This window comes from Misgurnus anguillicaudatus, chromosome 10, assembly GCF_027580225.2.
Source record: "Misgurnus anguillicaudatus chromosome 10, ASM2758022v2, whole genome shotgun sequence".
Classification (NCBI taxonomy): Eukaryota; Metazoa; Chordata; class Actinopteri; order Cypriniformes; family Cobitidae; genus Misgurnus; species Misgurnus anguillicaudatus.
The window spans coordinates 2,437,820-2,464,715 of record NC_073346.2 but is presented as its reverse complement, the minus strand read 5'-3'; the positions used below and the strand labels follow the sequence as shown (position 1 = coordinate 2,464,715).

General features: G+C 36.1%; 1 protein-coding gene across 3 annotated transcripts in view; it reads right to left on the bottom strand.

The window, feature by feature from the left end:
- Window positions 1–1,980: 1,980 nt before the first annotated feature.
- Window positions 1,981–26,896, bottom strand: part of LOC129448117 (LIM domain-containing protein 1) — a 43,794-nt gene continuing 18,878 nt past the window's right edge. For 2 of the 3 annotated variants that reach the window (XM_055210231.2, XM_055210230.2), the window contains 6 exons: window positions 16,490–16,557; window positions 11,614–11,676; window positions 10,228–10,358; window positions 5,160–5,211; window positions 2,468–2,536; window positions 1,981–2,385 (listed from right to left, as the gene is read on the bottom strand). In XM_055210231.2, the coding sequence (XP_055066206.1) occupies window positions 2,239–2,385; window positions 2,468–2,536; window positions 5,160–5,211; window positions 10,228–10,358; window positions 11,614–11,676; window positions 16,490–16,557 (530 nt within the window). In that variant the 3' untranslated portion in view covers window positions 1,981–2,238. The remainder of the gene's footprint in view (window positions 2,386–2,467; window positions 2,537–5,159; window positions 5,212–10,227; window positions 10,359–11,613; window positions 11,677–16,489; window positions 16,558–26,896) is intronic. The other variant, XM_073871795.1, reaches the window with a different exon arrangement.

The window sequence follows — 26,896 nt, the reverse complement described above, 5'->3', positions numbered from 1 at the left end:
ATACTTTCAAATTTTCGGATTAAAAATTTATTTCCTTTATTTAATAGTCTTAAAACTTTGATTAAAACTCAAAATAGACATTTAACATCAATATTATATTTTGCCACAAAAAATGATTAAGAAAGTAAATTTGAAACAGTTTAGAAGTACAGCAAATTCATGTAATGTGCAAGGTGCACAGGTACATTTTGCTACCCTTCAGACCCAACGTTGTAAAATTACAACATTGACATAAAAAGCTGAAAATCTAATATTATCAAAAAATTCAGCTGTATCTTAACATCTGCATGATCTAGACACATAACTAATCACAAAAAAGAATTTATGGCATTTTACTTACGTGATTGTTGATTTATTTAATCCTGTAAAAAAGGTTATGTTCTTCAAGGCAGGTTTGCAAGTTCATGGCCAAGAAAACAAACCTATTTACAAAGTCGACCATTTAAAATCATTACAGGGTCAAACATTAGGACTTTTTAGTTGTGTAAATGGGGTTTTAAAGAGGAAAAAAAACATGTACAGCTATACTTTATTAGATTTTAAACTGATGTTGTAATATTACAACCGAGGGTTTTACAGGGTTAACTGGTACACAATACTGTAGGTCCTTATAGGGTAAAATAATTGGTCCTGTCTAATATTGACCCAGCCCTGGGTAAAAAACAACTCAGCACTTTTCAGAGTGTACCATTTTGTTAGATTATAATTTATTTACGAGGATTTTTTTTTTGCAATAATACTATTTATTCTATTAAATACTCTATATTTCATAATTTCCAAGTGTTTCTTCTTTGTCTTTCTTGTAAAGCTGCTTTAAAGCAATGAAACATTGTATATAAAAAGCGCTATATAAACATGTCGACATGTGATTATGTAACAATTTACACACAGGAAGTTAATCATAATCATATAAAAATAATGAAATAATATAAATCCGTAATAAAAATAAAAACAAGCTGGGTGTTCACACTTTATTTGAATATGAAAATAAAGTGACTCTGAAGCACTTAACATATATTGCTCAGTGCATGCTATAAAAGAAGTTAAAGCAAACTACTAAATTCGGAGTTACTCCAGAAATATACAGAGCTAAACCGGCTCAAAATACCTGACTACTGACAGAAAACAGCATCAAGCTAAAGTGAGCGGAGCAATTGACTGCAATAATCTGATTTACTGAATCATCTGAAAACTGTACAGCTTGTACAGAAAGAGAAAAAATATCAAACTTATTCATGATTTGTATTAAACTTTATGACAACAATTTTAAGGCATCATTAGCATAACACAGAATACCTCCCATACTTCTTTTTAATAGGAGCAGATAGATAAATACATAATACTGAAAGAGATTAATACATCTGAGAACGCACATAAATCAATTGTAACAACAGGTAAATAAATAATTTAATAGGTCTTTACCAATATTTGTAAGTGAGCTATGTTGAAGTAGTACAAGGCCCTTAAGAAAATATTCTTCTTCACCTGCAAACATGTTTAGGAACGCATTCAATTCCTGGACACATCAAACCTGGCAAAGACATTCTACCTTAATCAAAAGATAAGCAAAATCTCACGGGCAGAATCATTCATGCAAGGCATTTCAGTGTGCCCATACACAAAAGCTCAACAATTCTAATTTATTGCTTTAAACAGAACTCTGTTTGAGAATTGTGAGCTGTCAAAACAAATATTTAAAGCAACACTATGTAGTTTTTTTACCTTTAAATAATGTCTCTAAAATTATTTCAGTGATAGAACAACTTTAAACTGGACAAATTGGTCTGTTTCTGCAACCTGAGCAGCCTCCTAGCTGCTACAAGCACACTCTGAAAGTGGCGGTGGAGGGTAGAGCACACAGCCCCGCCCCTCCCCCTGCCTGCAGAAGAGTGTCTGATAAGCAGGCACTGTTGCGCTTTTCAACCACATGGGGGAGCTGTAAGTCATTTTTACATGGAAACTACATAGTGTTGCTTTAAAGGATCACATAAGGATTTACGAATGTAACAGTGAACAATGAATCGTAAATTATTTCCTTTTGAATCCAGTCTACAAAAATGAATAATAATGAATGTCTTATAAACACAAATCAGGAAGCTTCTAAACAATTCAGAATCGCAATATATAAAATAATGTGTCTCACACGTGCGCCTTTAATTTAAGTCATTTTTGGTAATGTAATTGAGTAACTTTGGTAATGATGATGTCTCTGAATAGCCACAAGAGGGAGTCAGATCTTTAAAACTGACTGTGGTGGTGGTGGTTTACAGCAGACTGAGGGGATGCAAGGTCCTTGTGTTTAAGGTGACAGGCGTGACAGAGTAAATGTCCATCAAGAGGATAGCAGCGGTGACCCTCCTCATCGTTCAGCTCCATATGACAATCCTGGCAAAATGACATTGAATTAGGTTATATGAATTGTAATGTATGTATCCTGTTATAACATTGTGACCCAGGCTCAACTTACTTCGCAGTGATAGCACTCTACATGGTAGTCCTTGTCCATTGAGACTACTCGAATAGTTTCATCTGACCCCTAAACAAGTAAACAACCAGTAAAAATGTGACACACATCTAAAAAACACTCTTAGACATTACAGAGAGCCAGCACTCAGGGATTCGTTCTTCAAAGCTATTGTATGAATTCAGAAGACTTTGAATGTGCAATGAAATCAAGGCTACTAATTTGACAACATTTTTAGGCCTGACAATCATGGTCACTGTGAACCGACATTAGAAGGATAAGAAGAGTGCAAGGATACATTTAAGTTTATGATAAAAATACAAAATAGCTGTGTCCATACCCTGAGTAGGTCTCAGAAAACAGTAAAAAAATTAAAGATTAAAATTAAAAAGCTGAATAATTTAATTTGATAATACATTTTAGTATTTACAGTGATCACTCTCTTTATCACGACTAACAGAATTCATCTGATCTTAATAACAATATAACAAAATGTTTTGGCTAGATTAAGGGCTTATAAAGATCTATTCATTAGTATACTCTTAGGACATGTTTGGTTCGATTAAAATGAACTCTGGTGCGATTGTTCGGTTGGTGCGGTTTTTTTGTGTAAATGTGAATGCTGCCACCCGAACTTAGCAAGCTTGGTCCGCTTCCAAACAAACTCTGGTGTGGTTTGACTGATATGTGAACACACTTGGACCAGAAACCAAAAACAGGATGTAATATCACAAGACGTGAACCTGATTTTACAGTGGAATAAGCGGTGTATGCAAAAACAAAATGAGCAGAGGGCAAACGTGGAGATAAGGGAAGGTAAAAGAGCCTCACTGACATTTGGACCATTGAGCATATGCTGGAAAAACAAAATGCTTACGCTTTTAAAATGTTTAGTGATAGTAAAATACCTTTATGAGCTCTTAATAATACCTCTAAATAAACATGTTTACTCCAGCATGCAGCATTGTTGTTGCGGATGATCAGACTTCTGTCGCATAAAATTCGTCATCAAAGCTGACCAATCGGGTGGGGACCTTGTCCTTTCTTATGCATTAAGGTTCGTTATCTTGAATAAAATGCCAGTATGAACGCTTGTCGACTTTATAAATTGTTTTCTATTTTGGTCCGGACCAAAAGAACCAAAAAAACAGAACTACAAGTATGTACACACCCTTAAACATGAAGGTTCCTAAAAGTACTTTGTCAGGCTGTATGATTCCATTAACAACGTCCCTACAGCACAAAAATGTATGAGAAAAATGTACTTTAGGGACACTAAAAATGATTATTTTTTTTGGCATTGCTATAAAGAATCCTTTTCATCAACTTTATTTAGTGCAGAAAGTGTTCATGCTCTATTTTGTTAATTGACCCAAAGAAGAAAAAAACTAAAATAAGAATAAAGTGAGTGTAAACATTGGCCAAGGACAAGCGGCTCTTATAGACCTTTTGCGTGTTTGCAAACAGAGATGGCTTTTTTTGTGGGCGGAGCCCAACTGGTTGCAGAAAGTGACAGCTCCGCAATAGCTGTGTGAAGTGTTTTAGCGTTAAACTGTGATTTTTATGGATCCGGTGTTCTGTTTCCCCTATATTTCTCTTAAGTGTAGTGTTTCTTGTGACGTTTTCACCAAGTTACGTTTATTTTTTAAATAAATTAAAAGTTTAAATGGCTTGGCTACTGATATGTGTGCATGTATGTAATGTATATGTATTATTCTTTATTGGTAAATCAATTATTTTTACAGTATGAATCGCTGAAGTACTTATAAGAGCAATACTATCATGTATTCTGTATAATATCATTTATTAAATATTTCATCATTTTCCTGTTTTCAATTTCTTCCTTATATTTTTAGCCTACGTGTTTGTTCTAAAACTATTATGTTTACATACAAATTAATTTGTATAGGCCTGTTTATATTATTAACACTTTACATCGTGTGTGTGTGTGTGTGTGTGTGTGTGTGTGCTATGTTTATATATTTATTAGTAAACACCATAATTTAGAACAAACAGGAAGAAGACATAGGCTAAGATAGAAGGTAAAAAATAGTAATAGAAAACGAAAAAAATATGAAAACTTTAATTAATGATTATTCATTATATAATTATTGATATTATGAACTCATTCAAATCTTAAATCTTTCTAAATAAATTATAAACGTAACGTGATGAAAACGCTATAAAAAACACATAGAGGTTTCAGACTTCGACAGCACACCGGATATCTTCTCTAATTATTTTCTATTCAAATTATTAAAAGATTTTCAGATGATTTCATCACTCCAGTCTGTCCGGTTGAGGGCTTATTGCATAAACACCTACGTTTATCTTCAAATGGTGTCTTCGACGACGGTATACTATAAAAGTTAAGGTCATCTATTTTGGCATTCCTATTCTGACACTCAACAGCACAACAAAACATTTTCTAGTGAGTTATATTGTTCGTTTCACTCGTGTCTCATTCATTTCCACTGTTTTTCTGCCACCACATTGCGCGCGTGACGTAACTGTGACGTCGACTCGCAAAAGGTCTATACAAGGAATGCCGATTGAAGGACACATGCTAAGAATTCCTTTCTAAATGTCCATGGTGGTATCAATTACATTTAATTACATTTACAGTCATCTTTTGTTATAAAAGCTTGTACAGTATGAGCTGAATTGGTCTTAGATCTCATGTAATGTGTCTTACCTCAGAGGGCAGAATCGGCTGATGACATGCTGCACATTTGGGTGCAAGAACTCTAAAGATGAGAAGAAACCAAATCAAACATCATAAACAAAACTGTACTTCAATGCCAGTGCATACAAGAAAATATTGCAAGTATGAATATGACTCTTTACCAGAATTATATTTTGTCAAATATACACAGCAAATTACTGAGCCCCTAAGGTGACATTGGAGTAAAAAAATCAAAAGTTTAGTTTCATGTGCTCATGCGAAACCTTCATGTGCAGAATTTTTTTTAAAGTTTAGCTTCACGTGCTCACCTGAAACTATCGCGCGAGCACGTGAAACTATCGCATGGTCACGTGAAACTATTGCGCGCTCACGTGAAAGCGAAAGTTTCACGTGACCGCGCGATAGTTTCACGTGACCGCGCGATAGTTTCACGTGAGCACGCGAAACTGAACTTTAAAAAAAATTCTGCACATGAAGGTTTCGCGTGAGCACATGAAAGTTTCACGTGAGCACATGAAACTAAACTTTATTTAATTTTTGCTCCATGTCACCTTAGGGGCTCCGTAGCAAATTCTAGTTTTTTGGAATAAACTCCCTGGTAGTTAAAAAAAACTCAATCTGAGTGTACATGGGTGACCGTCTCTGCTCTTGGAGTTAGTTTTAACACTTGTTTAGAGTTTAAATGTAACTAAACCTTCATCCAACAAAAGAAAGCTTCATGATGCAATGCACTCCCAGCATGCATTGCAGTTGATCGATTTATCTGAATTAGTTTGATGATTGTCTATATTGTTGAGATTTGTAGGATGAGTGATGATGTCTGAATGTGTCAGTTATTTTTTCCGTTTACTGTACCTTGTCACAGAGCATTAACAAACCAGAACAATTATAACAGCCACAAAAGGATCAACCTCATTATGTAAAGCAATTTAATCTTCATAAAAAGCAACCAATTTTAACTAGGGCTGGGCGATATGGCCAAAAAAATTATCAAGAAAAATTTCCCATATCAGTCGATATCGATAATTATTATGATAAATAACAAATCTTTATTCCTGTCAAATTTAAAGGCAGATTTTTGCTCCTGAATGAAAGATGTAAAAAAACAGACAGTTAATAATGATTTTAAACTACTTTTTATTCAGAACATGACAAATCCAAATACTAAAATCTTGTTTTAATGTTCAGGCATCTGTATTAAATGTAAATATATTTGTTATGAAATTAACACATTTCTGACACAGAATGCAGGAGCCTACTGTCACTTTAAGACCCAAGAGTTTCAATATAATAATGCTTTTAAGTTTCAATATACTGAGTAACATCCAGCTGTTTATGTTCACTTAAACAAGAAAGAAAACTTAGTTCAGTGATTACATGTGTGTTATACATATACGAGCTATACACGCTGATAAATGAATGTCAAGAGCATCACGTTGCTGTGGGAGCGCACACTCATACAGTATATTCACTGCAGTGGTGGATCTGCTGTTTTTCCTCAGTTTCCTGAATTTGTGAATGTCCTGTAAATATACTTTTAAAGCTATGCAGACGTGTGCGCGCGCAAGGCGGATGCTGAAAGAAAGTACAGTATACTGTACCCATTTTGTCTGCTGTGTAACTTCCGGGCTTTGACGAACCCTGTTTGCGCGTCCAACATTACACAAAAGGAAAATGTTTCTGCGCATTTGGATTCCATCCGCGTTATCCGCATCGCGAAAATCATAGGGCTCTACTAATAAATGAATGTCTTGCCTCATCTTTCACTCCTTCAAGTATAACTGACACTGTGATTGTAAACTAAGAGCGCGTGCCGCGTCCGGAAGTGATTGTGCAACCTTACGCACAGCGCGTAAACATTATTGATCATTTATCGATTTATCATTTATTATGTCGGTACAGTTTTAATCGGTAAAATTATAGTTATCGAATTATCACCCAGCACTAATTTTAACTTAACTTTAAAACACATCTTTATATTCTAATGTGTTTCTACTTAAACACATAAAAAAAGAAAAGGAAGGTGTAACTTAGTGAAAGTCAAGAGCCAAGGGCCTAACTAATGCCAACACTGATCACCATAATGGTGGTTTATTAAAATGTCTATATTTTTTCAATAATAATTGAGGGTGCAAACATGATATTGATTCAATGGGATTAACATTGTCAAATAAACAATTTTTAACATTGTTTCAATGGTTGCTTGATATCTGGGCAGCTCATTAATGCGTCAGCTCCGTACAGTCTTACTGTATCTGCATGTGCTACTGCTCAGCTAAATCTGATGTATTATTTTTTTGTGCAGGACATTACATGCCGCCATGACATTAAGCCATTGCGGGATCAACCAGCTTTACGCTTGCACGATTCTTTGCAGTCTAGACGTCCTGAGTCCTGCTCTGACTGTAGCTGGCAGGGACTGCTGCATGAGGAGGACTGGGCCACCTTTGAGTGCTTTGAGACAGGGGTCGGGCCCACGACAGTAGCACCTGCTGCTCATTGAGAATAGTAAGAATGATACGTGCTTTCACCTCAGAGTCTCTAAAAGACTCCAAAAATGCCAGAAAAAGTTGCTACTGTTGTCGCTATTTTTTTAAGTTGCAAAAGGGATCTTGAAAGTCGCTAAATCTAGTGACAAAGTCACCAAATTGGCAACACTGCGTTGTGCTGCTGAACCAGGTCGTGTCATCATGTTGCACTTTTTCAACATTTAACTCTAGATGTGGTGTTAAAACATGTTCCTGAACACCAATGAATGATCTCCTAAATACAACACCAGGGAGTATCCAACAACACAAATACATCCAAATTTTTCAACGTCAGAAATTTGCTATGTAATATCCACCTTATTTTGAACGCAGAAGTAAGTGATGTGACATATTTCACTGCTTTGCGCGAAACGTCTGTTTCAATAGCCAGAAGCGACTTAAAAAGAAGATAATGAAGACGCCTGCCTAACGGGCAGAGGCAGATCATTCCATAGTGCGTTACGGTAATCCAGCCGAGTTGTAACAAAGGCGTGTATTACTGTCTCAAAGTGCTGCCTTGAAAGAAAAGTCTTTATTTCAGCCAGCTGCCTCAACTGAAAAAAGCTAGATTTAACAACTGCTCTGATCTGACTGTCAAGCTTAAGGTCAGAATCAATTCTAACCCCTAAGTTTATTAATGACTGGTTTCTTGTACCGAGACAGGGCACCCAGATCATCAGAGGAGTTCCCAATGGTGCCACCAAAAACCACCACCTCTGTCTTTTTGATATTAAAACTTTAAAAAGTTAAGAGACATCTAGGCCTGTATATCATTTAGACACTCAAGCAATGTTCTGATAGTTCCATTCTTTTTAAAAGGCATTTAATTCTGGCTATCATCTGCGTAAAAATAGAAAGACATGCCATGCTTCCTGATGATTGAGCCTAGCGGTAGCAGATACAGAGAGAATAAAAGAGGACCTAAAACTGAGCCCTGCGGAACCCCACAGGTAAGAGGAGCGGAGGAGGACTTAAAGTCACAACAGCTGACAAAGAAAGTCCGACCTTCCAAGTACTACCTGAACCATTTGAGTGCTGTGCCCTTGATGCCCACCCTCTTCAAACAAGAGATCAGAATAATCAGTAATATTAGTAACAATAATCAGAGATACATTGGGGTTACACTTATGAAAATAGAGGTGCTAATAACATTCTTCACAGTAATTCAGAAACCATTTTTAGTTCCCCAAAGAACCATTTAGTCAAAAACATTTCTTCCTTAGCTTTTTCCACTACAAAGAACTGCTTGTAAAACTGACATTGTGGCATTATTTTTAAAAGTGTAGGCCAGGTTATGTGTTTGTGCCATCTATTCTTATTTGTAAATAATATTATTTTAAGATTATCTTTCTTTTAAAATATATATTTTATTACTGTGTCCAAATAAAGTTTAAGTGTATGAAGGCAGAGTTTCAATAGTGCGTGGAAAAACAGTAGATAGGACTAGACTGCAGATTTTTTTGGCTCTTAAGCTTGAGAATAGTTCCAGACGGAAAGAGTGACAAGGCAGCATTTACTTCCATGCGTTAATTTCAGCTGCATATGGTCACCATCTGACAGACTGTCTGAGGTTTTGAAATCACCCAGTTCACTGCAAAGTACGCATGAGAAGAATTTGGAGAGCAGCAGGGCTTTTACTCTCATACACACCCTCAGCACCAATAAAAATCACTATTAAAGTACATTAAACTACTGGTAGGAAAACGCTTGAAGAAATTATGTAGAATACTTCACAACACATAGAACATATCTATTATTCGCTAAAGGAAAAAATTATAGTTTTATTTTTGTATTCATCTGGTGTTAATTGTTCCTTTCCAAGTTATGATGGTAATAAAGAGCAGAGTATGATACAATACTATTCCAGAAATATAGGCTTTGTGTTTTGGCAACTGTAAATTTCTTGATTTAAAAAAGTGTCAATAAAGAGACATTACTTATTTATATTTTTTGCTCTCCATCAATTGTGTCCTGCTGGAGTGAAGACCCCGGCTATCTTATTTTCAAGAAGATGTGATAAATGTGAAAACTGAATGCGAAACCAGAAAGCTTTGTATTTGCAAACCACCACCTTAAAATGAAGGCAGGCAGAAATATCCAACTTTAATGAAAAAAATCCTGATAATCTACTCACCCCCCTGTTATCCAACATCTTGATGTCTTTCTTTGTTCAGTCAAGAAGAAATTAAGTTTGTTTAGGAAAACATTTCAGGATTTTTCTTAATTTTATAGACTTTTTTGGACTGCAACATTTTACAGATTTAATGCAGCTTCAAATGGCTCTAAACCATCCCAACCGAGGCATAAAGGTATTATCTAGTGAAACTATCATCATTTTCACCAAGAAAAATAAAAAATCTGTACTTTTAAACCACTACTTCTCATCTTGCACTAGCCGTGTGCCGCGCCAGGGTGGCCTTACGCATTACGTCATCGCATCAAAAGGTCACACGTTACATATGTGAAACACACACTTGCAGACCATTTTAAACAATAAACTGACACAAACACATAAGCAATATGAGAATATAAGACCTGCATGCACCCACCTGTGGTAGTCCTTGACACAGTAGATCTTGTTCTCTGTGTCCACAGTGAAAGGCACACCATCCAAACTCTCATTACAGATGGCACAGCGGAAACAACCTGGGTGGTAAGACTTCCCCAGCGCCTGCAGGATCTGAGGTGCACAAACTTGTTAACATGCTGCCAAACAAAAGGCACAATGTGTATAATATATACATAAATAGTCAGGATATAGCCTTAAAAAATATCAAAACAAATCCACTTCCTGTTTATACTGAGGAATTGAGGGAGACTTTTGGCTTTCATATCTGCATAATGGCCGCATTTGTGTAGACGCGCCTTTCTTCGAAATTGCCGAGTTTGATTCTCAAAGGGCAACATGTGAGTCGTGTTACACACTACATAGGCTCATGAGGTCTGTTTAAACAACAGTTATGTGTGCTGTGTGCAGGGTTGGTAGAGGACTACTTAAACATGTATTCTGTTATACAAATTACTTCATAAAAATAAAATCACAATATAAATGTAATGCACTCTCATTACTACTGGACTACTTCAAAGTACTACATATATAAAGAGTCAAGAGAAAATCTGTATAATCTAGCCGTATTAAATATTTAGTCTCCATTTAAAACCAAATACGTCCAGAAAATGTTATAATTACTATAGCTGTAACGATACAGTTAAGAAATTTCTTTGCTACACCGAAAAAAGTGCTTTCGTGAGCAAATAGCTTATCATTTAATGAAATGACGGTCTGTAAGCTAATCTGCAACATGTTTAAGTAGGGAAAGTCAACAGTCAGGACTCATTTACAGCAGTACCACTAGCAAATGTGTAGCATTACTATTTACTAAAAGATATTGAATAATGATCTGTGTTATTGTATATACTAAAAATAATTATTTGCCTGTCAGGTTTCACAAATTTGATTGGCTGAGGTGTTTCACATGATCCAAGTTGACCATTACACTTTCTCTAATGGTCTTTGTATTTCCCAATAATTATATTGTGCTATACTGCATTATGTCAAAAAATTAATTTATTTGTCTTTTAAGTAAATTAATTGTAATCCTGATAGTATTTTTTTTAGTAAATGTAACTTTAATTTGCTTATTTTGTTAAAGACCTAATTGTAATGGATAACAGTTACATTGTACAGTAAATGTACAATATAACATGTAATCTGTTACTCTCCAAGCCTGGTGGTATCTGTATGGTGACAGTATCTTTGTGTCCTCAATGTTAATATGACTAAATAAGAAAAAATTTGAATTAGCGCATAATTCCTATATATAACAATTCTCACTTCTAATCGGTTGCTTATGAGCTTGCATATTAGCAGTTTACTGTACTATTAGTATTAGTTTGACATATTAATGCAATTTATGAAAATACAGCACACTCACCATATCCATGATTAAATGTCCACACACATTACATTTATCAGCAGACTGCTGGAACCCAGAATACTGTTAAAAACAAAAATAGAAGCGTTTACTCCTCACACCAACTCTTAGTCCTTTTCCATCACTTAATTTGCCAAAGTCTACACCAGGGGTTCTCAAAGTGGGGTCCGGGCACCCCTGGCAGATCGCAATCCATAGCCAGGGGGTCCGTAAAATAATATACTATATAAAATTATAAAATTGTGCTGTATTATAAAAAAATCTTATGGGGACCCTATAATGAGTGTGACACATCGCAACAAATGGTCATAAAGCACTCACTCAAAGCACAATGAACCGTTCCTGCTGCTAAATGGCAGGCATGGAGACATTTTTTCAAAGCACAGTTAAGCTTACGCTAAATTGAAAAAAATACAATGATTATTATATTAAGTATAGCTTTATTGAGAACATCACAGAGATTGAAGCACTTGAAGTAATCTTAGTCACAAGAACTATGCCAGTCTACTGTTGATTTAAAAAAGCTTTTGGGATAAACTGAAAAGTATAACTTGAATAAATTTAAAGCAGGTCTGAAGTATTTATGTTTGTAAAATGTACACTATAAATAATTCAATAGCATCTAAGAGTACATACTGTGGTAAGCATATGCTTAAAGTCACGATTGACCTTCCGCATTATAACATGTTTCCAAGTGAAACGAATATTACAAAAGGAAATAGTTGGCATGGCTTGTGTTTTCCACTGTAAATAATTCTAAACTTTATTTAAAAACTGGCATGCTTTTATTGATTCATGATTGTCTGTATTTTCCCTGTTTCTATTTCATGTAGAGTTGCTTTGGAACAAAGAAGAACTGTGAAAAGCGCTATACATCATTTTACATCTTACTTGTAGACTCGATTACATTTAAAGTCACCATTATGGTGACCGTGCTTGTTTAAGTTGGACTTGACTCTTAGTTGTTAGGTTTTTTGGGGGCTGATATAACTTTGTGTGTTTAAGGCATATTGGAGAAAAGCCAAGTGTGCAATTCTCTGGTGGTTAGCACATAATGTCAAACATCACCATCTAGAAAACCGATTTATTAATTTAGTGTTTGCTCACTCATCAGAAGAATCATCTTCTGTTAATAATGTGATACTACAGGGCAAGGTCCAGAACTCTCATAGCAGTTTGTCATTTTGAAAGACAATGCAAATAAAAATGAACCCCTGTGTATATTAGACATACAAAACATCAAGAATTAGAGAATGAATATCAACAAGGGTGACAAAAAAAATAGTAAAAATGTTCATTAATTATTTATGCATCAGTGCATTCTAGAAGTCCTGGATAAGATTTGTAATACCCAGCATGCATTGCAGCATGAAGCCTTTTGTTTTATTGTCACCATTGTTCTGATTCATACTCTGATTCTTTATGAGGTTCATCTTTAATTGTCAGTGTTTTAAAATTCTTCAGAATGACAAACTGCTATGAGAGTGCTGGATCTGTATCACATTATTGAAACATTAAGTGTGCAAACACTAAATTAATCCATACATTTTCCAGATGATGATCTTTAGACTTTATGTGCTAATCACCACCATATAATTGTACCATTGTTTTTTTTGCCATAACAAACATGTTTTAAACACACAATGTTATAACAGTTAAAAAAGCTAGCAAGCCAAGAGTCAAGTCCAACTAAAACAAACACAGACCACCACAATGGTGCCTTTAAATTAAACAGACACCATCTAAATCTAAGTTAAAATAATAACTTTACAAGTAAAATGTAAAATGCAATTTTAGGATTCAAACAGAGATGGTGATGGAGAATAAAGTTACATATTGCAGGTCTAACTTTGCTTTAGTTTTACTTGAAAGGGACACTCCACTTTTTATGAAAATATGCTCCCCTAGAGTTAAACATTTGATTTTTACCGTTTTGGAATCCATTCAGCCGATCTTCGGGTGTGGCGGTACCACTTTTAATATAGCTAAGCATAATCCATTGAATCTGATTAGACCATTTAGCATCGCACCCAAAAATAACCAGAGTTTCGATTTTTTCCTAGTTAAAACTTTACTCTACTGTAGTTATATTGTGTACTAAGGCAGATGGAAAATTAAAAGTTGCGATTTTCTAGGCAGATATGGCTAGGACCTATACTCTTACTCTTATTATTATTTAAAAAAAGACTAGGATACATAGTTTATAATAAACACTGCAATATTCTGCAGAATTGTCCATTTTGATTTCATATGGAAATTAAAGAGTTTGCCCAAAAATAAAAATTACCCCAAGATTTACTCACCCTCAACGGCTGAGTTCATAATGGTTAAAAATGGGGTCCACTTCCTTCAAGCCCAAAAAATGTGCATCCATCCTTCACAAAAGTAAATCCACATGGCTCCAGTGGCATAAATACAGGCCTTCTGAATGTAATCGATGCTTCCAGAAACGGCCCATCTTGGACTCTTCTGCATTCATGAGAAAGTAACAGCGTAGTGAATGTTTGTTGGGGGCAAAACAACGCCAGTCAGAGTTAAAATAAAGAAATTTACACCAAAATTTAAAAACAAATAACATTTACCCTCAGCAGGCCTTTAATATTCCCCTGGAGCCGTGTGGATTACCCCCGTAAAGGATGGATGCACATTCCCCGGGCCCGAAGGAAGCGGACCCCACCTTCAACTGTTAAAAAACTTGGAAGATCTTTACAATTTTATAAAATAACTGAAAATGTGTTTGTCTGAAAGACTGTAAGGTGTCACTTGTGGCCCCAAAAAGTTTGAAAACCCCTCACTTACACAATGTTTACATCTCAGACATAATCAGTTTTCTAATTTAAAGACAACAAAAGCAAACAAATCAAAGTTGTAGTGACTGGAAAGCTATTTCACTTAATATGACCCCACCAAAAGACAAGCAACCCCAGTTTAAGCTGCTACAATAACATTAAGAGCTGGATATACATTGGAAGAAACACATACTGTACATCAATTTGGCATATGTAGTTACTTCGCTACACTCCTTTGGGTATTGCAGACATGATGCATGTTACACATATGAAGTATAAAATTGAGGTAAACTCTTCTCAATCCACAAAACCTGGACCATAAACTTTTACGTATTGGCTAATACTGTATGCTCATGGCACTGATTTGCCAAATTTATTCTGATTTCGAAAACTTTTTGTGCCATCAGTTAAGAAGTTGTAACAATTACATTAAGTTGCTAGATTAATAACTATATCATTTAATTATCTAATCTAGGGATGCTCCGATCGATCGGCCGCAGATAGGTATCGGCCGATAACGGCATTAAATGACTCGATTGGTACTCGCTAAATTTGCCGATCTTTCTGTTTACCTTTGCCATCATAGGGCCCCTGAATGTGGCTGCAATTAGAGACTATTTTTACGCAGTGCGAGCATTTTTATAACCCGTTGCTCATGTGCGACAGATTTGGATTTCTCTGTTGAATGTGTATTTTCTAGTGATGAGGAAATGAAGCATCCTATGAAGCACCGATACTTCCCTTATCGTGATTCGAAGCCTTAACGAGGGTTTCGAAAACAGCACCATCTTTTGGTTAATAAAACATATAGCAGTCACTTCTGGAAGAAGCTCCGTCAGTGAAGCTGTTGAAATTCAGATGAATATTAATATTATGGGTACAAATAAACCTTAGACAACATGTGTGTGAAGGATCAATATAATACATTTATTTACTTATTCAAATCTGGCAAAAATGTCAATATTAATTAATAAGAGTTAATATTCATACAATTCAATACTGTATTTTATTGAATAATGTTCACACGCACAAGTATATGTAGCCTACATACAATACTATCTATTCAGTATTATGTGGGACTAAAATGTGAATAATGCAAATAACTGATAAAAAACCTCTGTGGTTCGAACGTTCTGACACGCAAAGCAAAGAGCGCATGTGACTGAGCAGAAAGTGAAACTTCGTTTGTCACTGGTCATGTGATTTCTACGTTAACAACAAAATTTTCGAATCGATGCTTCATCTGGCACGCCCACTTTTGCTCGACACAAGCTCCGAAGCCTCGCTTCAAATGTAACATCACTAGTATTTTTATGAGGACATGCTATGGTCCTAACAGCGCAACACGTTTTCACCATAAAACAGCGTATACAACACATATCTATCGTGGACAAATGCATCCTCATGCCAAAAGTTTATTATTTGCATGGGTTTTAATGTTTTGACAGTTTAAACTTTCATTTTCCTCACAGCTGCTCTTGTCTGCGTACACCCGCCGCGCGCACACACAGCAGCCTGTCATCAGTGCACGTGAACAGAGCAATCTCTCTCACGTCTTAAAGCAACAGTAACCTAATTCATCTCTCAATAAAATCACTCTCTGCTCTTTACTGTTGTACTTTATACGAATGCTTGTATATTTAATTCATACAGTAAAGACTGTGAAGTGTTTTATTTTCATTACTTTTAACAGACATAAACCTTTTAAAAAGGCATTTTAAATGTCTCTTTGCAGAAGAAATATTTGTTGTGCTTTTTTTATTTGATTCTCTATTAACACAATAATATACATAATTACTGCTTAAGTAATATACCAAAGGCAACATCTGTGGTATTACTTTATCTAGAAAAAATGTTAACAGTTACAGTCATCAAAGAGCTTGCAATATCAGCTTGAAGAATCAGTATCGGCTGCAAAAATCCTGATCGGAGCATCCCTAATCTAAACAGAACTCTGTTCTGTAATGCCAGTAATATTGTCACCAATAACCACATATCCGTATATTATATACAATATCATCTATTATTTGTACTCCCCGGACTTCCGACATGCAAAGTCCATATAATAAGACTGGAAGACAACATACCAGGAAGTCCTCTTCACAAAACACTTTCCCACAGACGTAGTAAAAAGCTTTTCCCCGGAGCCTTCGACCTGCACAGAACACAAATGATCAACTATTGCAATTGAAACAGCATCATTACAGGGCTGTACATGAAAAATATTCCTTATGAAATGAAAAAAAAAATAATAATAATGGACAAATGAGTGTTTGTGTAACAAAACACTAAAATCTGTCAAAAATCAGCTATACAAATATTGACATTTTGAAGTTATTGTTTTTCTTTTTTTTACTGTACTCTTGATGTAGCCTGGCTCCGCCCTCCTACGTGCTTCCGCTTAATTTTCATTTTGCTTCAGCACTACTAGGGCTGGGTATTGTTAGGAATTTCACAATTCGATTCGATTTCGATTCTTGAGGCTTCGATTCAATTCGATTTGATTCGATATTGATTTACTTGCTTGGGTATCGATTCAATAATAAGTCGATGCACAGGCAATTAAGTACCTGAGTATATTTTTAAATAATGTTGCGCTTCTTTCAGGGCAATCGGCTGTTTCTGCCTCATTTAACACATTTAAGTTACTTTAAAACATGTACAAACCATAATAACATTAACCAAATACATTTATTCAGTGTTGGTTTTATGCAAGGTTACTTATATGTGTTTGTAAATTACATTACTTCTTACGCACTATGAACAGGAAATTTAGGAAATTCTTATTAATTAAATCATATTAAAATTACCAGGAAAAATAACTAACAACAGTTTAAGGTTAAAATGTAAATATACATATAAGTTCAGGCAGAGCCAAAAGCCCGTTATTAAGGCAGAATAAAACAGTGGAGTCGGTCATGTTTCACACGGATTTTGTTGTTGATTTAAAGCATGCTGGTGAAAGTCAAGTTCAGGTAAAGTTAAACAGGACATTCATCTGCGGTGAGAACGCTATAAGGCTTTTAAAGATAAGGCTTTTAAAGCTAAATATAACGCTTAAAATGTGAACATCACGGTTGTTGGGGTTGCTAGTTATTCTCTGCTGTTGGCTTCTCAGTAGAACTGTACAATACGGGATTGCGGTTAGCGCGAAAACCCTAAATCATGTGGCTAAAGACAGCTGTACCCATTTTGATTGACGGCTATTCATCCAGCGCGTCTCCCCGCACGGGATCCGATCACACATCCGGATACAGAAGCCACTTTGATGTGGACAAATGTAAACGCGCCGTGTCCTGATATACTGATGATCACCGAGATCGCATGTTAATGTAAAGTGTAAACCCAGCCTAAGTTTTGTTGGTCTGATTATTCGGACTTGTTGTTTCCGTCCGGTTTCGGCGCATGATATATGTCACGACCACACACGATAGCAATCGCCTATGGCAGATCCTGAGTGACTCTGGGCAGATCCAATAGTTTTAAAGTGCCCATATTATGAAAAACTTACTTTTTCTGGGTTTTGGGGTGTTATTTTGTGTCTCTGATGCTCCCACGCGCATACAAACTTGGAAAAAAATCCATCCATGCTGTTTTGAGTGAGTTACAGGTTTCTGAATGCCTCTGCCTTAAGTCTCAGATTGCGTGAGTTCAAACTCAGCTCCGTTGTTACGTAACTAGCCGTTTCGTCACATTCAGTTTGAATTTTCCCGCCCCCCACCCAACTTGCAGGTCTCCACCCACCAGGAGCTAGAGAGAGCACAGAGCAGTCAGTCACTTCGCTGATACCCTCTATGCTGTTATCATGTCTCTCTGAAATAACAGCGCTATTTGGATATTATGATTTATACTTCCGCCTACTTTTAAAAACAAAATTTTAACGCGTGGTTATTGGAACCCGGAGTAATCTTATATACAGTGTGTTACGACGCAAACAGTCATCAGATTGTAGGCGATAAGACCTTCATGCGAAATCTGATGTAAACAACAGACTATGTATCTATATTTCACGGATTATACGCATTTGTGGACAAAAATGGATGTATTATATTGGACTTTCATGGATCATTCACACATCTGAAACAGACTGGATTCGATTCGCGATCGTTGTATCAACACAAAAGGTGAGAAGTCACGTTATATTTTGCATGTTGTCATCTTCTGTCACAAAATACTACATTTATGATGCTAGAGCATCTGTATCTCAAAACAGAGATCATACATTGATGCTAATCCCGTAAATTATACCTTTTAAATGTATAGTAATGTTAAAATTGGTTGTAAACAGTAGGCTATATAGATATTTTTGCAGGCTAGATAGTTTACAGCGTGGTTTCGAAAGTTTAAAAAAATATTTAACGGCTTTATTTTACAATTCTACAAGAACTAAGTAATAGTGCTTTGCCAGACTAAAATTTTTTTGCCAAACTAACCTAGACCGTGCCTAACCGCCCCGGCTTTTCTGACGTGGCTAACCCCCGAGCCTCTTATAACTTTCCGGTCCGGACCTCCCGCTAGCTTCTAGCAATTAGCACGCGGCCCACAAGCAGTATAAATCCCCCGCCGGGTCTTAATTTCTGTAATTTGCGAAAATAATGCATTTGAAAATGTTTTATAACGGGAATATGTTAGCATTGTCCAGGGAAAACGAGTGTATTGTTGAGACTGCTACATCACAATTGACTCTAGAATCATTGTGATACTTTTCTGCATGATTTGTCTGTTGGCAACATAAACCGTTAATAATAATAATATATAAAATAATAACACAGTATGGTCTGTACTGCTCATGATATCACTATGCACATGACGTTAGTAGTGTGGCGTGATCAAAGGAGCAGCAGCTCATAAATATGTAATGACTAGCTCAAAACGGCACAATCTGAAATGCCCTGAAACAGAGGTTCCTAGAGATGGGTAACAATCTTTTCCTACAAGATATTTTGAGCAAACAACTTTTGAAACATGCTTTATGGAACTCATACACATATTTAACTTGTGGAAAAGCTGTCATAAGATGGGCACTTTAAACTTCAACAGAGGACCCTCCTTAACGGAAGTAACGGTTTGCAATGGAGCGTGGCCAGACTCTATGTACAAATGAAATTAATGTACGAGAGTCTGGTTGGACCAGGCTAGTTTTGATGTCAGAATTGTTCCCTAGTCAGATATGTGCACAATTGTTGTGTTTCCGTTATAGCTTATTCACCTGTGTACACTAAAAATGCCAAAATACAGACAACCCAACCACTGGTTTGAACTAAGCTAGTTTACGATGTCAATACCTTCCCTTGTTATTGGCTTGTTAAGCATAATCATGTACGTTTTAAACTGTTAATACTATGTAAGGTTGAGTAATGTAAGGTTATTCTGTTTTTTTTTTGTGGCATAAATCAAAGTTAAATAAAAACGTTAGATAAAAACTTCATGCTAACTGAATCTGATAAAAATAAATAAAAGTCAAAGTTCTGAAAAAGGAGTTGGAGTAAATTCAATAAACAGACCCACTAAACAAAGTAAGAAATCGTCAGCACTCTTTGAGCACACAAAGACATTTGAAACACAGATAGTGATCGGCTGCTGTTTTCCAGTCCACGGTGAGAACTTCCTGTCCCAATCTGGGCTGTTTTTGGCTTTAAACCCCAAAAGACAGACAGACAAATCTTCTTATTTAAACAGCCCCTGTCCCACAGGAAAGCACATTCCTCACATTTCTGTCTTTCAGGCTGATGTAGTTAACCCTTTATAAGCCTCTTTAAAGTCAATGAAAGCATTCATGTTACTGCCATCATCTTACAAAACACAGTGGAACTTATACAACCTAAAGAGTTCACCAAAATGCTGCACAATATGTATACGGTATATGACTTCCTTGCTTTAGCTAAACATAGTCCAAATTATAAAATGAAAAATCATGCCACTATTTTGGCTAATATAAGCACATACATCCATAATGAATGTGTTGATAAAAAGCTAAATGATGTGTACATGAGAAAACTATTAATATCTTGTGAACTTATTTAGCGATAATGAAACCAACACAAACTCAAAACAAGCCAGTGCCAAATTCAAATATAGTGGCACGTCAAACTTCCGATTAGTTCTGGCAAGTCTCATGACAAAATATCATACACAAACTTCTCACACACTCCTATTGCTTTAGAATGGGAATAGTTTGTTTTCCCAACTGACAACCGCAGCTTGTTAACCAAACATTAACCATTAACTGATAAGATTTTAATATTAAACTGTCAATGAGTAAAAATACAGCTGATGGTTGTCTGAGTCTCGGTAAAAACAATACAAACATTTTAATCAATTTGAACGTGCAAACAGCAGCAACAAATCAACAACAGAACCAGGATTCATACATTATCAAATGTTCACGCAATATTACATTATCAAAGATCACGCGATCAGTCCAGAGGATTAAAATCCAAAGAGGGCAGATTGTCTCTTTTTTATTTACCACAGTGGTCATTTCTAAAGCAGGACACATTTTAAAAGAGTTTTGCTTTTGTGTCTTCTTTCTCTGTTTGTGCCAAAAGAGATATGTTTATGGTCAGGGTCTAGGACAGAGCTGATCAGCGTCTCCATGTAGCTTCCCAACCATACTCAAGCACGGACACATACGCAGTACAAATGATTTCTCATACAAACGACCACTTTACCAGACCATCAGGGCAGCAATAATTCACGTCATTCACAGGCCATTCACATATTAAGGATAGAAAAGTCTGTAGGCATGTGTCGACACACCGTGCATTAACAAATATTTTTTCTTTCAACTGATAATATTAATTGGTCATAAATTCTTACCTTCAATTAATAGTTAACTATTCAATATTAAAAATCCTACTTTAGAAGATGTTTATTAACCCACTGAAGCAATTTTAATGACTTTTACTTTTAATTTAACCTTTATGTTTAGCTTCATATCTGTCAGTAAAGTGACAGCATTTTTATATGAACATTTTTCTGTATGTGTTTGTGTTAACTTTAGGACAGTAAGTAATGAATGACAAAGTTAGTACATTTTTATTTTTGGGCAAGCTTCTCCATTTCACGGCTAAATAAGATCACAGCAAAGCTAAATAAGTCTGTTTGGCAATCTGAAAGAGTTTACGATTAGAAAAATCACAGCTTAGCCAGATGCATCAAATGCCACATACTGTTTTTCTACATGTAAAATGACACATACCACAGTCTGAGGTACTGTATACAAAATAAGTCACCACTCTAGGTGAAAATGATGGACTCATTTATAATGGAACAGAATCTTTACAAAAATGAAGGATGTTTTATAGGGACAATAAGTAGGATTAATTTACCCCCATCTAGTGGTGAAATTGTATTTTGCATTCAAACGAACAGTGCTCTTTAGCGCCTCGCTTTTCCAAATGCGTGTTGCTTGCCACTACGGTAGCCGTTATGTAATCACTGATCTCCTTGGCCGTTTCAGCTGGTTCACGTGTTCTGACTGAAAACGCGTTGGTAGGCTAGTGCTTTTTGTCCCTCTCTGCTATTATAGTTTATCAATATGGTGGAACGACATGGAAGCCTCCTCGGACTTACCCGTTCAATGTAAATAAAGAGAAGAAATTCTAAGCTTACAAAGAAAAGTCAGATCACTGGCAGAGGTCATTTGACACCAATGAGGACATATTTATAAATAAAGACATTGATTTTGATTAATAAAACACTTAAAAATGATTTATTAAATATGTCTCTATGTCATTACATTATTTACACAGAACAAAGATAGAACAAGAAAACGATCAGTACAAAGTTACCAATCCTTCACACCAACCATTTTAGTCATACAGAGGGGCCCTGTCCCAAATGGCACACTCCAGATTTGTGGACTTCCTCAGAGTCCACACTTTGATGACATCATGTACCTTAGAGACCCCGCCCACAAGGGCGCACCAGAGTCGTATTTTGGGACAGACTTGAGCGTTATGCCGGAAATAGAAAAAGACTCTTTCGCAAGGACTCTTGGTTGGAAAAGTGTTTGGAGCCTGCAGCAGTGTGGACTTTGCTGAAAAACGCATCAAGGGTGCAAAGGGGGCGCTGATGAGCACACTTCAGAGCATAAAAATGACAGATGGGACACCCTACAGACTCATAGACTAAAAACTAAGATTTACTAGGGCCGCCTGCGTCATTTTCATCATCAGGAGGGTTCGCGGTCATACAAGTACAGTACACGTACGCGAGAAAATATTAAAACAGGACACTCCACTACAAACAATTACACAAAGGCAATAGACAGCGTTTGCACACACCACCGTCTCCACTACTTTTCTTCATCTATCCCAAATTTTTTAATATACTGTAAATGTCACAAATCAGTGCTGCCCTGACGGCCTGGCAGAGTATTAATTTGAATAAGAAATCATTTGTATTGCTGAAGTGAGTATACTTTGAAAGCTGCGCAGACGCTTGCACGCGCGAGACGGCCGCAGAAAGAAAGTATAACCTGCTCTTTAGCGAGCATGCCCGATTTAAGGCCACGAGACTGAAGTCCACATGAACTGCACCATTTGAGACCTAAGAAGAACCTTTAAACACCAATTAAATGTCAGTGTATCTCTGGTGGGTCTGATATTGAGAGCGTTTGGACTTGGTCACATACAAAGCTGTCCTCCCATAACAGCTCCTGAACAATAGGTACTCTTTTTCTTCACACAAACCACAGTGCAGTGTCTGCCAAACACTGAGACTTTACACAAAACACAGCAATTTAAGTTCAGACGGTGAAACCTGATGAGCACATTAACACAGTGTCAAGGAGTAACATCTGGGGCTCTGTTTTAAACAGGATCTCCAGGAGCCGGTGGTTAGTAAAGCGCACACAGGAGCGCCTCTGTTTCAGTCGGCAGAGAGTCTGAATGTACATCATTCTCTCCAATTGCTTGTGCAGCTGTTTACTGTATGTCACTTCCTGTGTAACTCTCTGAGGTCTAATGATGGATAAAGAGATCGCAAAGAATGTACTCATAGCCGGTTGAGATTTTAGGTCTTACGCAGTCTTCACTGTTTTTCTTGCAGTATTTTGGATTTTAAGTAGTAAATAATGCTAATCTTAAGCATAAAAACAACTCAATTATAATCAAAATATTAAACAAATGTGATTATTCAGTTGTACAACCTAACAATTTGATTTTATGAAACAGAAAGAGTGCAACTGAATGTAAAATGACAAAGGGGCTTTAAAAGGGTTTTGGACATGTTGTTAAATATAACTACTTACTATTAAGCCCACACGTTGATACACTCTAAGAAAGATTATTCGTTTTTACACCTATTTGTGTTATGCTAATTAAAACAATGTGTGTCATTTACACATATTTTGTGTAAATCAGTTGTGTTTAAAGTAACACAAAATGTTTAGTTTCAATAATAACACAATAATATTTGGGGACAATGCACTGATTGTGTTGTTTTTATCCGTTCTAAGAGTTTAGATACCAAAGATCTGGGTTAACGATGCAGACATTTAAAGGTATCTATCTATTTGAAATAGAATTTATTATAGCCACAGTTCTGCATAAACACTTCCTAACTACTGTATGTTCAATGAGACCACAAGTTTGTAATTCGATGGCTAAGAGTCTGTGTCTGCGTACTTGGGTACGGTATGTTTCTGGCCTAAGAGATCAAACACCTGTTTGTCTTTTTACCCCACCGGCTCCAGCTGACATAACACATTGGACATACCTCTATCTGCCCATCTAACCCGTTAACCAACCTCAGTCACGCGCTCCCCCGACATTCCTCTCTAGCAGGATAACTACTCTGTCCAGCAAAACTATTCTCACTATCTTTAGTCACACAACTCATGTAAACATGTGGAAATACACACAGACACATTAACTGCACTTATAACAAGACTCTGGACACACAACGAGAACAAAGCAGAGACCGAAACTGTGGCTAAAGGCAGTCCTGCAGAGGAGTAGCTCAGCAAATTCCATATTTTCCTTTAAATACTTCTCATTTCCAGAAACCACAGATGAGCTAAATAAAAAGCAAGAAAACAAGATTCTTTAAAGGCCTAAAATGAGTGTTTATGCAAACCTGACCATGACTTCTGCATATCAAAATTAAGCAGACTTAGCTTTGCGTCGTGTCGCATTATCACTTTAAGTGTTTAAAAATAATGCATACCCGTACAACATTTCTCAGCCAATCAGAATAAAGCATTCAACAACCCTGTGGTATAAATTTAATTAATCTTAACTCTATCCCCACCATTATCGAGTTATCTTGTCAATTAAGAGTAAAAACTTTCCTGCCAAAGTTTTTATGGCAATACATATTTCTGCTATTATCCACTTGGTGGCGGACTTACCCAACTTATAAAACACTAAAGCATCCACGGTTTTAAAACAGTTAACTCTTTCACTGCCAGCGTTTTTTTTAAAAAGTTGCCAGCCAGCGCCAGCGTTTTTCATGATTTTCACAAAAGTTTAATGCCTTCCAGAAAATGTTCTTCTTCAAATATATAAACATACAATATACCAAATGAAAGAACAGACCCTCTGCTTTCAAACAAAAACAACCCGTTTCATCCTACCTTTAGTAGTTCTTTTGTAATCAGCTTTTGAATATGGGTAGGTTTCTGCAAAAACACCACATTTTGAGCAAAAAGCAGAGATAATTCCATTTTTGTTACGGACTTTTCATAGAGATCCCATTCAGAGCGATCTTTAAAACAGACATGGACATGCAGCTGCTTGTCATAGGACAATACTTCCGGTTTTTAAAAAAGTTGCGGAAGGGCGCCACCTAGTGGATAATAGCGGAATTGCGGAAAGACGGAAATACTCGTCATTGGCGGGGAAGCGTTTTCTCTTGATTGACAAGATATCTCGTCAATGGCGGGGAAAGAGTTAATACTCGGGGTTTGTTTAGCCTGGGTTTCCCCATGCTGCCTTGGGCGCAAATTTATTCATGCTGCAAGTCTAGCATAGAAACCATGGACCAATTTTTCCCCTGAAATAGGGAACCAATCACAGAACGAGGAGGGAGCAGCAAGACGATGATGACGTCTATGCGACACACCAAAGCAGTTTTGTTTATCCAACACGGCAGCAGACGCAAAGTTACTTTTCAATGCAGCCTTAGATAGTGTTCTAAGTAGTTTTGAATGCAAGTTTATTTAAAAAAGAGCAACTTTTGGCGTTAAACAATTTCATATTCAAGAAGGATGTTTGGATATGGCAAGACATGATAGCCAAAGAATCTTATAGGACCAACCTGCTAGGCATCGTCGTCAACGAAGTCCATTTAACCTATAAATAGTGATGCACCGATGTATCGGCCACCGATATTTATCGGCCAATTTTGGATGAATTTGAAACCATCGGCATATCGGCAATAGCACGAGAAAGGCCGATACAGATTGTTTATTAATTAACTGCATAAAGAAATCCATTATATGTAAAAAATGAGTTGATGTTGTTAATAAAATAAATGCTGAATAGCAAAAACCACCTTTGAAGGTTGTCATGCTGTCTTATTATATTTGTATTAAATTGTGCCTCTCTTATTATGTTGGTCAGTTGAATGTTAATTAGATCCAATCCATGTTCAGTAAAAATAATTTGATGCAGAAATAAACTAGCTAATAGACCAACTGTATAGTATTGTATACAAGTGTTTAAAATCGGTATCGGCATCGGTATCGGCCAGAAGTTGTCTGTTTAAATCGGAATCGGTATCGGCCCAAAAAAATCCTATCGGTGCATCCCTACTTATAAATGGTAAGTGGTATTTATTAATATCATATTGTCATTATGCCTGTACTGTGGTTGTCACAGTGCCACTAAATTGTGTTGCTTTTCAATATCAATATACAGCTACCGGTTTAGTTGCATAGCTTTCAGGTGTGTGCACACGTACCCGATAAAAGTTGTTGACGCTTGAATATATATCCATGTAACTTCATATACTCCATTCTAAAATACTCTTAAAAAATAAAGGTGGTTCATGATGCCACAGAGGAACTTTTTTGTTTAAATGGTTCTATAAAGAAAACATCTATAACATCTGAAGAGGTTCTTTGTGTTCAAAAAAGGTTCTTCAGATAATAAAAAGATATAAAAGAAATGGTTCTTTGACTAAATTGTTCTTTGCGTAACCAAAAATGGTTCTTCTATGGCATCGTTGTGAAGAACCTTTATTTTTAAGAATGTATATTTAAAAACTGCCATGCTTTAGTTGTTTCTTGATTTTCTGTATTTTCGTTGTTTCTATGTAAAGCTGCATTGGAACAATTGTGAAAAGCACTATATACAAGATTAGATAAAAAATATAAATGATACTTCTATAACACTATAGCTATGTAGAGTTCATCGTGTGCTATAAATCATCATGCTCTTGAAAATTATAACCACAAATAAGTATTATTATGTATTTTAACTATTATTTAAATTATTAATTAGATATAACAAATTATAAGGATTAATATATATATAAAATGCAGA